The sequence below is a fragment of the Lichenostomus cassidix genome, chromosome 5 (assembly GCF_008360975.1).
Source record: "Lichenostomus cassidix isolate B80296 chromosome 5, HeHo_3.0, whole genome shotgun sequence".
In the NCBI taxonomy this organism is placed as follows: Eukaryota; Metazoa; Chordata; class Aves; order Passeriformes; family Meliphagidae; genus Lichenostomus; species Lichenostomus cassidix.
The window spans coordinates 16610290-16623931 of record NC_139486.1 but is presented as its reverse complement, the minus strand read 5'-3'; the positions used below and the strand labels follow the sequence as shown (position 1 = coordinate 16623931).

At 39.2% G+C, this 13642-nt stretch overlaps 1 protein-coding gene across 2 annotated transcripts in view; it reads left to right on the top strand.

Annotated features, from left to right (window-relative positions):
- Positions 1–5452, top strand: part of KCNK13 (potassium two pore domain channel subfamily K member 13) — a 52376-nt gene extending 46924 nt beyond the window's left edge. For both annotated transcript variants that reach the window (XM_085061571.1, XM_085061572.1), the window contains one exon: positions 3176–5452. In XM_085061571.1, the coding sequence (XP_084917697.1) occupies positions 3176–4068 (893 nt within the window). In that variant the 3' untranslated portion in view covers positions 4069–5452. The remainder of the gene's footprint in view (positions 1–3175) is intronic.
- The last annotated feature ends 8190 nt before the right edge of the window (positions 5453–13642 follow it).

Sequence of the window (13642 nt, the reverse complement as noted above, 5' to 3'; positions counted from 1 at the left end):
CCAGTACTTTCTTCAAGAAATAATGAAGCACGATGATATTATACTGTCGATGTGTCGATTTCACTTTTTAATTAGTTTTTATATAAATGTATCTTTTTGGAATATCCACACAATATAATCTGAACACACAGGTGAATTTTAGAGTGCTTTGCTGTAACAGACTTCATAAGAGAAATTTTGCTGCCAAAACAAAATCAATTTTTTTCCCATAGGAGGTGTGTTTAGAAAACTTTTAATGATACTACTTGGAGTTTAAGTTTCCTCCAACTTCTGAGAAAGTACCTCTGCTACAGAGAAATTCAGAATTAATACGAATATTCACAAAAAAACCCCCTGAATTATTGCTTAAGCAATAGGTTAAAAAACCTCACGATATTTGAAGGAAAATTGAAGTTAAGGAATATACTTGCTCAGTTCAGCTGAATATTAGGAAAGATTACACTAGTTTATGATAGTCAATGGATCATGGGACAGGCAAATCAGTATTAAACGAATTCCAAAATAGGACCCTGAAATTTTTACTAAGAAGGCTGCCTTCATATCTGGGCTGGTAATGTTAGGATTTGTCATGCATTTCTATCAGTGATAGTCGAATGCCATATCTGCAGATATGTCTAACAAATTGATTGAAACACTTTTTAGTACCTTAAAAATATTCTATTTTTCCAACTCAGATTGATCTGATTTCCACTTGAGTAACTATAATCTCAATTGCTACTTGAAACAGTGCTTTCAAGAACTATCACCCAACTTGTAAATTAAAATTCACTAAACTTAATCAGCATTCTCTCATACCATAAAATCACTGGTATTTTTCCTGCAGATGCTTCCTGGTTTTTTCTTCATCACAAGAAGCAATTTTGTATTTTCAAATAGTCTCCAAGTGTCAGCCACTGCTTTTATTTCCACTTTTATATGATTTCATCATTTCATTCTTCTATTGTCCCAATCTGCAATGTAACTTCTTGCTCTTTCACTGTTGTGCTCTGTGGGACACGTTGGTGCCCTAATTGCTCGCTGAGTCATTTATTCAGCTCACCCTGATTCCCCAGAATGCCTTTTGCGTGTCTTTGTAAAGCCTTTTCCAGTGGGTCACAGAACAGACCTAGCAACAAAATCGAGTCAATGAAACAAACCAACACGAGGAGATCAGGCTGTAGCACTGACACCAGCAGCAGGATCCCAAAGGCATAAAGCCACCCTGAGCCTTAACTGTATTTCATTTTCCAGGGCACTTGTTTTATGCTGTGGGAGATGCCTGCAAGTCCCTAATGCTGTTCACCCTGTGACAGGGCCTGCCTTCTCATCGTTCCATCTCTGCCCAGCCTGCAGCTCCTTCTCGTCTTCAAGGAACAGGGTGGGCCAGGAATGCAGCAGCCCCTCACTTCTGTCCCCACAGGTGCTTTGGGCAGATCCCACCAGCTGCAGAGAGATTCCTTTTGTCCATTTGTTTTTACGTGTCTCTCCACAGGGTGGAGGTCATGACTTGCATATAAGCCAGCCTGCACAGAAAATAAGCATTAAAATTAGAATTACAGAGGGATCAGGGCTTGGAACAGAAAGGGAGGGTAGAAAGCAAGAGGAAATATTTGTGTGCCAAAGGGAGCAACAGCGAAAAGTTCTTGTCATGAAAAGTGTTTTGTCTGTGTGGTTTGTCACTTGTGTTGTTTTCCACACCACAGAGCTGCAGTTCAGCTCTCTCTAGCACAGAAATATAATGAGGAGGCTGGATCCTCCTCAAAAAACCTCAAAACTTGACATTTGATTGTGGATGCAGGCAGAAGTGCAGCAGCCCCGGAGAGCCCACACTTGGAGCTGTTGTTAGTGGGGGTCATGCTGGAGGGGTGAGGGTGAGGGCTGTCCTTCACAGTGTGAGGCAGGACCAGTGTTGGAGAGGAGGCTGTGCTAGACTAGGTAGAAGGTTGCCAGTGAAGGGAAGGGGGGTGCAGTTCAGCACTGCTGGAAGCTTAGTCTTTTCACACTGCTCTTGTAGTATCTTCAAAGCACAAGTGTATCACACTAACTACATTTTCCTTTATTTCTCAGAGCCTAATGTCTTTATTTCATAATTGGCATCTCATAGTTACAAACAGAAAGAAAAACAGTGTCCCTTGTGATTCTTTTCTGACCTCACAACAAGAATGTTTTTGCTTAGTTCATCAGTTATGTAATCCTTTATTAATCCTAATAAAACACTGGCAAAGATTTATCATGAATGCTACTCCAATTTGTTCAATGATGTCCTGGACATGCTCTTTAGTAATATCTTATTAAAGCAAGATTGTCTTATTAACAGCTTTAACCAAAACAAAATTACTATTTTCAGGCTTTAGGATGGGAAGGGTTTGAGAGTAGATTGAAGCGCCTCTGGCCTGAGAAATCCCATGACAGGGAATCAGACCAGAGGAGACTCTAGGTAAGATCCACATGCAGACTTGAGCTGTGGAGTGGGATACTGAGAAACAGGAAAGCTTCAGCAATGCTGATTTTAAAATAATGAGTTGATAATGGGTGAGAGACAGCAGCGTCAGGTGCAGGGCATCTTTAACTCCTACTGGGACCCTCATGAGGAGCTGCTGATCCTGTTAGGGGCTACATCCTCTGGTGTGTGCTCCCAGCCTGGGCTTCCATGGCCAGGCTACAGCATGTGCTGAGTGCTGGGTGATGTGCCACCTGCACTAACAGCAGGAGTCAAGTGAGCCTCAGAGAAATTTCACCTGGTGTTACAAATATTTGGTGTGGGTGGATCTCTGGAAGGCAAGAGCCACCCCTGGGACAGACCCATGGTGTAGAGCAGAATCAGAGAGAACAAAGAGGGTGCGATAACCCTGAAGCCCAGAAGCAATCTGAGGCACAAAGAAGGAAAGAGTGAACCTAGCAACCAGACCAAAATTCAGACCTCATCTAAACTCTCTTTTCCTTCCTGTGTTTTTTGTTCTGCATTTTGTTTCATTCTGATTCTGGAGCAAATGCTGGCATGTGTTCCTTCCCCTTATGGCTTAGACATAGTCAATTACAAGTGGGTAACAGCTGGGGAGAATGTTTTTTACTTAAATCTGAGCTTTTACTTAAAGCACAGGGATTTGCTACCAGTTCATCGGTCTTGCATGTGATGAAAATCCTAATGTGGTACCTAGAGGTTTATTTTTTTCAACTGTTTTGTTTTGTCTTCCAGGGTTTGGTATGACCACCCCAGCCACCGTTGGAGGCAAAATTTTTCTGATATTTTACGGCCTTATAGGATGTGCAGGGACCATTTTGTTCTTTAACCTGTTCCTGGAGCGCTTGATCACTGTCATAGCTTACGTCATGAAGTCCTGCCATGAGAGACAGCTGAGGAGGAAAGGGGTTCTCCCTCACGATGGCCGGCGGGGCTCAGGGAGCTCTGAGGTGGACAGCCTGGCGGGCTGGAAGCCCTCTGTGTACTATGTTATGCTGATTTTATGTGTAGCATCCCTCATCATTTCCTGCTGTGCCTCTGCAATGTACACACCAATTGAAGGGTGGAGTTACTTTGACTCACTTTACTTCTGCTTTGTGGCCTTCAGCACCATTGGTTTCGGTGATCTGGTCAGTAGCCAGAACGTCAGGTATGAGAGCCAAGGCCTTTATCGCTTTGGCAACTTTGTCTTCATACTCATGGGGGTGTGCTGCATCTACTCCTTATTTAATGTGATATCTATCGTCATCAAACAGTCAATAAACTGGATATTAAAGAAGTTGGCCTGCAAGTGCTGCCACAGATGCCAAAGAAGATTATTTCATTCACGGAGGAATGTGGTAATGCCAGGAAATGTGCGCAGCCGGAGAAACATCTCCATCGAGACAGACGTTGTCAACGAGAGTGACACAGATGGACGCCGTCTGTCAGGAGAGATGATCTCCATGAAAGACTTCCTGGCCTCCAATAAAGTCTCACTGGCCATCATGCAGAAACAGCTGTCAGAAACTGCTAATGGGTATCCAAGGCAAATGAGCTCTAATTCAAAGCAAAATGGATTCTCTGGTGGGGTTGGAGCCCTAGCAATTATGAACAATAGACTGGCAGAGACAAGTGTGGAGAGATAAAATAATAACAGTAATGACAGTGAAACAGTGTGGACCATTTCAACAGGTATTGAAACCATGTGAATCAAGTGAAATAGCTAGAGAGAGAGTGCAGCTGGAGGGTGGGATGGATGTGAAGGGCATACCTCCTGATGGAGGATCTCTTGACATTTTTTTGGGGCTGTCACTTAATGTTTTTGCTTTGCACCAGTCCTGGCCTTCCTTCTTCCCCATCCTTCTGCTCCTCAAGCAGGTTACTGCAGGAGGATTTTAATTTAGCCTTCAGATCAAATTTCCATGTCCTGTTCTTCTCCATTTATGTGAAATACAGATTTCAGGATAAGAAATCTGTGGGATGGGAGGAAACCAAGTGTGTCTACTGAACACATTCTTAATTCAAAGATTGTTTGAAGCTTTCTGTCTTACTCTCATCATGCCTGTTTCCTGGAAATAACTTATCTGAGACCAAATGATGAATCAGCCTTCATGATATTGCAGATCTAATTTAATGGAAAATAGCATGTAATTTGGTAGGTATATTCTGGAGCTATTGTGAATGTGAATGAGGAGAGAATTTTGCCTTTAGAATTTAATTTAGTCTTCCCTGTAAGAGGATACTGTCAAAAGTGATACAATAAAAATTTATCCTACTTTTGTTTTCTTTTCTTCATTTGCAAAACATGATTTTTTTCAAGGATAATTTTTCTTCTAGAATTGAATCACCGTGGCTTTCTGTTTCAAAAATATAAAATTAAATTGAAAATTGACATACTGATGAGTGGTATGAATTATTCCACATGGCAAGCAAAGACTTCCCAAATTTCTGTTCATATTTGCCTTAATTGTGACTGAAGCATCAGGATTGTGTAATGCAACCAGTAACTGAGTTTACACAACAGGCTTTAGTATGCAATTAGATTGCCATTACAGCATCCAGTGTGTTTTTATAAATGACTGTGATCACAGAATCACTTTGGCAGTGTCCTTTTTCTCTTTCATGTAACTCTGTCATTCTTCACCTCTTCCTCTGGTTTTCAGTGATGATAATGACAGGGTCTTGATTGGGGAAATAGAAAATATTTTAACTCCTCATTTTTCTCAATGAAATGCTCTGAGTGTTCATTATGACTGGAAAGGAAATTTCAATGTTAAGAATAATAACAGTGAGAAGAACGTGAAAATGGGGAAAGGAGTAATCTTTAATGACAGTCAAATCATCCTTTGAATTAGGTAGCTGGAGAAATAAGGGATTAAATTAACATACAGTCTAGCAAGAATGTAAGGAAGACTGGGCTGAATTCCTCATTCCCCTTTAACCATGCAGCGCATTAAAGCTAAACAATATATGAGAGTGTAAATAAGCAGAATTGGTCACAAAGGACCTGATCCCCTGAAAAGAATAGTATGCACATCGTGACTCAATGTTTTCTCACAGCTGGAAAGCCTTTCAGAATACTGCAATTTTAGGAAATTTAGAATACCATTCTGGAGTTTGCATTTTCTCTCATACAGAACCATGCAGATAGCCTCTTTGGTTTAATTTTTGTTAGGAATTAATATCATGTCCTTTTTCTTGATTCTGGCCAAAAGTTGTTATACTTAGGTTTCTAATACTGTAGAATAACATTTTTATACACATCTTATCAATATTTGAATTTGAAAACAAAAGCTTGGAATCCTTTCATATAAGAAACTAACCCCAGATATTCAACAAATGTACTTAACATTTAAAAAAATTGCAAGCTCTTTTGACATTATTAGAGGTAAAAATCTTGATTTAAAGTCAAATCCTCCTGACCTTAGTTACAAGAAAAGCTTCAAGCTGAAGTCATTAGTCCAAATTCTGATACCAGTCAACTTAGCTGTGCAGAAATGGAATAGCCTTAACAGTATTCCTTCATATTTGCATCCATGTAAAATCTGAATCAGCTTCTGAACCCTAACTTCTGAAAAAAGCAATCTTATTTGATTGGGGGTGGGGGGCCTATGTATTGGCAAAAATTGCCACTGAGTTATTTTAGATGAAATTATAGTACCCAAGATACATTATATTGTTACACCTTTTTTTTTTAATCCCAAGGCCTTCTTTGTCTCAATCTCACTGAATAAAAATACTTGGATATAAAAAGAGAAAAATACTGCTCTGAAGCCTCCTTTCCAAATTTATTCAGAAATGCCTCTGTTCACTGCCTGTAACCCTAAGATATCATTGTTACTAATGTGTTCCTCTGCCAACCAGCAGAAATAGTATAGGACATAATCCATTGCTTAAGCAATCATTAAGAGGGTCTTCACGTGGTTTCAAGACATGAGACAGTTGTGTTGCTCTGTAAAGAACACCTGTTCTTTCTGGTAACAAGCCTCGGTTAATCACCAGAGAGGAAACAACAGGTCAAAAACATCTGTGGTTATGAAAGCAAGGGACTAATAAATAGTCTTTATCTAAGAGATTTGGCAAGGCTGTGAGGGATCTTTGGTGTACACTAGCTCTGTTTTCATTGATCAGCCCTGACCTTCTGCTCACTCAAGCACTGCCTTCCTCATGACCCAAGCCTGCCCAGATGCCAGATCTCTGCACTGATTTTGTGGCTGGATTTCATGTCCACTAAAGATAATGAGGGAATAGCTGCACTAATGGTCTCTATCCAGATGTCAGTTGCCAGAGATGAAGGACTGGAGTATTCTGTTCCTGTGCCATCTTGTATCATGATGTCATCTTGTCCCTAAAGGACCTCTGGCTTTGTCATTGAGTTCCCCTTACGGCAGCCACTACTCAATATTGAATGAGGTAGCTTTGCCAAGGAGACCAGACCAGTAGAATTCTTAGAGAACATCTGTGGATAGATAAAACTTTTAAGATCAGAGAGAAAAAATTGTGACTCCAGTCCCATGGTACTACTACTGTTGCTTTTCCTAAAGGCATTGAAGAGAGAAATCCCCAAAAGCTGTTCATAATGTGGTATCAAGTTATTAACTTCGTAAAACAAGTAGAGATACAAACTTACATGTACCAAAAACAAGAGCAGAATTTAAAACAGGAGTGAAAAATGCCCATCCTGTGTGAAAAGTAAGTTACAATAAAAATACAGATAATGTCACATTTCTAACATTACTTTTTAAAGCAGCAGTGAGGAATTAAAGGAGATAGAGATCTATTTTCAAAGCTGTGTGAATTTTAATGCTGTATTGCTTAACTCTAAAATCTCAGTCAACAAGAGAGAAACCTGATTTCAAATGTACTGAGTTTCCCTACTGCCTGCCATGAATTTTCATGGGGGATATTGAGATGTGGGGGTGGGGGTTTTAAGGCAAAATGTTTGGGGGAAAACCTTGGATGTATTGAGATTCTAAATCTACACTTAAGAGGTCAGGAGTACCACTAAAGTCAGTGGGTTAAACTGCAGGTTGCAGCCTGGCAGGCTGAAACTACAAGTCCCTAATGAAGTAATCTGTTGAAATTTAGCCTTTTAGTTATACCACAACTTAAAAATATTATTATTGAACAGTATAATTATTGCTCATTGAAAGGAAATATCTACTGCTAACCAAAATACAATTAAATAAGTAGAGGTAGCTCTTAGGGTTTTCTTGCTAGTTTAGGTTTTGTAAAATGTGTGCATCACACTTTGCTGGTTTGTAGGTGTGAAAGCTAGAAAGGTGAAGCAGCTACAATTCATTTATCTCTGTGAAGGACATGGGACTGTTTTTGCAAGGACATGAATAGACTTTTCAAAGGCATTTAATTTCTGCTGGAAGTCAATTCATTTCCCACCACACACTGACTTTCAGTAGAAGTCAGGTACCTAATTCTCTTAGACAATTTCCAAATCCCAGCCATGTATTAGGCTTTGAATCTAAGCTGACCTGACAGTGTCCCTGAAAAGTTCAAACACTTGGAGCAAGGTTTCAGTGCTGCAGTACTCTAATAGCTGAATTCATTTATCTAAAAGCCTGTTGTGGTGAAAGCTTTGCATCAACCAAATAAGACAAACAATGTTTACATTTTGTTTGATTTAATCTTGGCCTCTGTCCATTTTAATTATATTTGACACATTTACAAATTGAAGAACAAAGAGAAGGTTGGGCTAGGCATGAAGAACAAACCAGCTCAATTTTGCCAGCTGAATTAAACAAGAGAAAGAGATCAAGTTGGGAAAAGAGCTTCTTGATTAACATATTTGACTAAAGTTTCTCTGGAGGTGGAGGATCTTCAGTTGTTTGGATGACTCCTCTCCAACAGCTATGGAAGAGGAACTGTTTGTGTGACCTGCTGATGTCCCCACGCTGGGAACAGAAGCTCAGTGAGCTTTAATTGAGAGAAGGGTCAGCATTTCCAAGTAATACAGTTGGCATCTTCTGTTGTTTTGATTTAGGTTACTAACACTGGGCTAATACAGTACTTTCTTAGATTCTTCAAGAAGTAGTAAAGTTATTTCGTCCAATTTCATGTACAAGCTGTGGAAAACTACTGTTTTCTTTCCCCTGGGCAGAAAATACTGCCAAAACCACAAGTACAATATGTCTTTTTGAGGATGTTCTCAGTAGCTTTTTGCTTAATCCAGGAAATAAGAATACAATCCCTTCCCTACATCTATTGGCAGCAATACCTACACAATACACTGCTTATTACATGAAAGGTCACATTTCTCTAGGATAATTAAAGTCATTGCTCATCAAGGTGGACAAACACAGTCTTATTTTTTTATTAGATGTAGGAGAAACAGCATGAACACAAAGAATGACATAGTCATTCTTCAAGTCCACATAGTCAGAAGCTTTTTGATATAGCCTATGTTTATAGAGCTGTTTCATGTCCAACCAGACAAGAAACACATCACTGCACACTTTTAAGAGCAATAGTAAGTCTAAGAACAACTTTGTGGAATAGATACATTATGATGTATTTTGTTTTTCTACAGTTTCACTCTTAATATGTGCCTGCAATTTTAATTATTTGAAATTATATGTGATAATAGAATAAATACAAATATGCAAAGATTTTGAGAGGCACAATAATGGCATATGTTTTAAATGAAATATTCTTTTCCACAGGCTGCCTAGCTTTCTATAAGAGGGAACTTTGGTGGAAGGGCAGAATCAACTCTTTCCAAGCAAGGGTGCAGTTTCTGAACTCAAGTGGTTTTCCTATTAGGTACACGCAGAAGCTCCCAGAAAGGCAAGATGGCTTGGTTTTCAAATGTTATCTTTTGAAATGTTTTTCAAAGCTATTCCCCCTTTTAAAGCTGTAGAATGCTGTCAGTGTTTTCTGTTTGTCTTATCTGACAGAAATTAACCTTACTTTTTGATATCTTTAGAAGAAAATGATGCACATGAGGAGAAATGAAAATCATATTACATAACGTTTACAAGTACTGCTTAGAGCTGCTGCAATCCTCCTCACCAAAGAGGTTTGGTCTCATTAGTGAGTAGTTACAGTTCAAATGAAAGAACTTTAAAGTTGTGTTTGTTCATCTGCTTAAATGCGGCAATGAGCTGATGGTCTGAATTGTGGCTGCTGTGCTAAGTTTCTTAGCATTCAAAGGGCTGGAATCACCATTGTTCTCATCTGTGCAATGATCAGGGAGATGCTGTGTAGTGTCCAGAAGAGTCCTTGGTGCTGCAGTAGCAGCAACTGCTGGCCATTAACCTCTGGGTGTCCTTTGGTCTGCCTGTACTCCCCAGGGCCAGAAGCAGACAGAGAATGCTGTCCAGAACCACCAGTTCAGAGGTTCACAGAATAATTTACCATGGAAGATGCCTCTAGATGCTATCCAGTCTCCAAACCCTTTGCCAAAACAGGCCTAGCTAGTTTCTGCCCATCTCAGTGCAAGTATCTGTAGTTTGCTGGGTGATGCTTCTTTTGCACTCTGTTCACAGTGCATTGGCAGTGCCCTTCTTGCATGAAATAACCACCACCCCTAACAGAAAGTGGCAGCCCTTCCTCTGAGCTGTTGCGTTTGGGCAAATACTTACCTCTAAGTTAAACACATTTCTTTGTAAATAGCATCCAGACAGCTGCTTTTCTCAGCCTCACACACAGTAGTTGGATATTTTGGTCCCTAGGTATCATTGCTGTTGGCAGTCTTGTTTGAGAGGCAAGGACTGAAAAGGTCAGTCAATCAGTCTGCCCTAGGCTCCTGGGCAGGGATATTACTCTTTTGGCAAGCAATCCATGGCACCTTGGCTCTCCACGATGGATTTGGCTGGGTTCTCACTCAGGAATGGATTCTGCTCTACTGAAATCAATGGAGACATTGTTTCTAGATTCTTTATCTGGCATTTTTCACAAGAATTAATTTCACTTTACAAAATAGTCCAAAGAAATGTGACTAGCTTTTTGCTTTGCTTTCACCACCAACTGTGCTAATGCCAATTCTACTCATGCAGTGCTGTGTTCTGCTTTAAGTTATTGCCCAGGAACCATTTTTTGGTTTACAAAATAATAACATACTCCTAAGGAAGACCAATTTAAAATTGAAAGTACCCAGATTATTATCTCTAATAATTGTTTGGTAGTCACTCATTTCCTCAGCTGAAAAAGCTCTGACAAATAAAGCATTTTCCTTGAAACTTCCTGCAGTTTTGCAAGGGTAGATTTTGCTCTGTGCTGACTGCTTGTGTCAGCTTGTTCTTTCCCTCAGCTTCTCTCAGTCCACACCTGCAAGATCCTTCTTTTTTTTCTTTCCATTTTCCATCTTTTTCTCATGCCATCAAATCCTTCTGTTAGCCAAATATACCATGGTATATATACTACCCAAAGCAGGTCAGGAGGAAAAGCAAGTGAGGCACACAAAGAGAATGATGCTCTGAATGCCCCATCAGCTGAGAAGGTGTCAAACAGAGCTTACACCTCCTCAGATTGCAGCATATATGCATAGGGTAAACAAGTGTTGTGATATTTTAGCATCTCCAAAAAAAAAAAAACCCCTCTTTAATCTGCCAGGTTTTAAGCTTCTTTATTCAAAGCTCTATCCCTACCCTTCATTCTTTTACCTTCTTTGGATGCCTAAGGCTTTAAGGCCCTGTGTTTGAACAACTGAAACAACAGAAATGTTTCACCATATTTGCAGAAGATTTGGTCCTTGTTTGGTGCCATGTAATAGGTCTGTGCAATAGCAAGAATTAGAATCCACAAACCACAGGCCATGATAAGAAAATGGAGAACTTTATCATGCTTCTAATGAATTTCCAGTGTTAGAGATTTCACAGTTGTCCCAGGCAACATATTGCAGAGCATCTTAATTTTAAACATTTTCCCAGATGCTTAATTTAACTCTCCCTTTCTACAGCTGAGGCACATTGTTTGCATTTGAGCTCTGCTGAATACGGAGAACAGACTATTCCCTTCCTTTTTGAAAGAAAGGTATTTTTTACAATATGTCATTCCAGTCTTTGCTATCTCAGGCTAGAAATATCCCCTTCCTATGTGGCATTTTCTACCATTGCTCTACCATGCTACAGAATAGAAGAGGCTATGCAATGGTTTTTGTACTCTTCATTTGTTTACATTCTAACCTATATTCCTTTAGTCAGCAACCTCTTTTGTTGGGGATTTTTTTGTCTTTGAGTTCTAAGAATCTGTCTTCAGATACAATAATCACAAATTCTGCCTTTTTTTTTTCCAATTCAAAGTGGTACTTCTGACATTTATTGGGTGACTGATTTCTCTTAGTGCTTTTTAGCAAAGTTCTAATGAAGCAGTGAGGCAAATTTTGGAATTTTTTTGTTCAGTTTATATGGTTTTTAGTTGGTATGGTTAGTTCAATCATGCCTGAAAGCCCTATTCCTACCCTAAGGGGTAGTCAAGTAGATGAAACTAACTTTTGATAAGATATTTTTATACCAATAGTGAGAGCATCTGAGGAGAGAATTGTTCTTCATATCAAGTTTCACACACTCCCTGCTAAACTTGTCCTCTTTTTCACTTTTTAGACCCCCTCAATTTACTGATTACTTCCTGTTACTTCCTGATTGTCTCAGACGTTTTCCTAGCATGTCAGTGACACTGTGATAATTTAAATCCACTTGTTGCTGATGAAAATAAATGCAAGTGGTCTCATTTACCTCTCTTGACCATTATTTTTGATCTGAATGTCAGAAGCTGTGCTCAGAGGAAGTCTACATATGCAGATTGATAGAAATCTGAGAACATCCATGGAAATTTGCTAGTTAATACACTCACAGCTTCCTCTGCCTTTATGACACTCCCTCTTCCTCCTGCATATAGCAGATGTGGCACCCTTACAAATTAGTTATCTGATATACAGGAGCAGAATGAGTTTCTGTATATTCCTGTACTTCAGTCTTCTGCTTCTAAATTAAAATGTTTGATTGAAAAGGAGATGATTGAAGGTTCCATTTCTCCCTGACTATTACACCAGGGCTCTTGTAGCCTGTTTAAATGGAATTTGTGATAGGACATATGGCCTCAAAAGAACAACGAAACCTGTTTCTCTTTTCCATTCTTTATTTGCAGAAAATACAGAATACTTCATTCTGTCTTCTCTGGAAACAGCGACAAGTAAAAGTTATTTTGAGTTATGAGATTTTACCTCAAGTCTTTTGCCTTATACAAAAGTTTAGCACTTTTCTTTGGAGTTGCATTTTAATGACCATCCATTCTGGAGTGCACATCTTTGCAAGTCTATATGCACACAGTGCAAAAATAAGGATATTTTTTCTTGCCCTCCAGAAGAAAGTAACTGTAAAAGTAACAACACTGAGGAGATCTGGAGTATGTTTGGATAAGAAGCTTCAGGAATGACTGCAAGTAGGGAAAACAGCAGAGTAAAGATCTAGTAGTCTGGGTTTCACTGTGAGCCAAGAACCAGAACACAAAGTGCCTAGGGATTCTGCCTATGCAATTGCCCTGTGTACAGGCAATCTGATCATGTTTAAGGGTTGTTTCCACTGCTACTGTTATCCAGATAGCTAATTGAAAAACTATCCATGGACTTATTTGCAAGTAGTACTGTCATACCTACAGTAAAAACAATTTCTATATGTTAAAGTTGCTTGAACCTATGCAACTGTATTTTGTAATATTCCTGTAGAAAACACCCCAGTTTAGCTTATTTGAATGAACTCCTCCACAGTTTCACCTTCATTTTGCAAATATTTCCCTTATCTATGTACTTTTCCTGGGATGGTAGCCAAATCTTAAGAGAATAATACTAAATAGATTAAACAGCAGCACTATCTAAGGTTTCTCATATTCTAGGAAATGAGGCTGAACTAAAATCTCTAGTATAAGTGCATAGCCCAGACTATGCAAGAGGAATAATTGAGATATGTCTCAGAGACATATTCAGCTAAACTGCCTTTGAAAATTGCATGATTATATCTCTTGCGTGTATGTGTACACTATACTAGCTCCAAACAAATCTTAATATGTTCATTGTGCATAAACTTTTTTTTTCACTCATCCACTGGTTTTATTGCTATGTATCTCCCTTCCCAAATTGAGAATTTTTTACCTCTTAATGATTTGGTAGCAGACAAATTTGATGGCAAAAGTACTTAAAATTACTGTATCATTTCAACTCCTGAAGACAGAAGTAACAGAAAAGTGATGACAGCCCCCCTTACCTGAGGG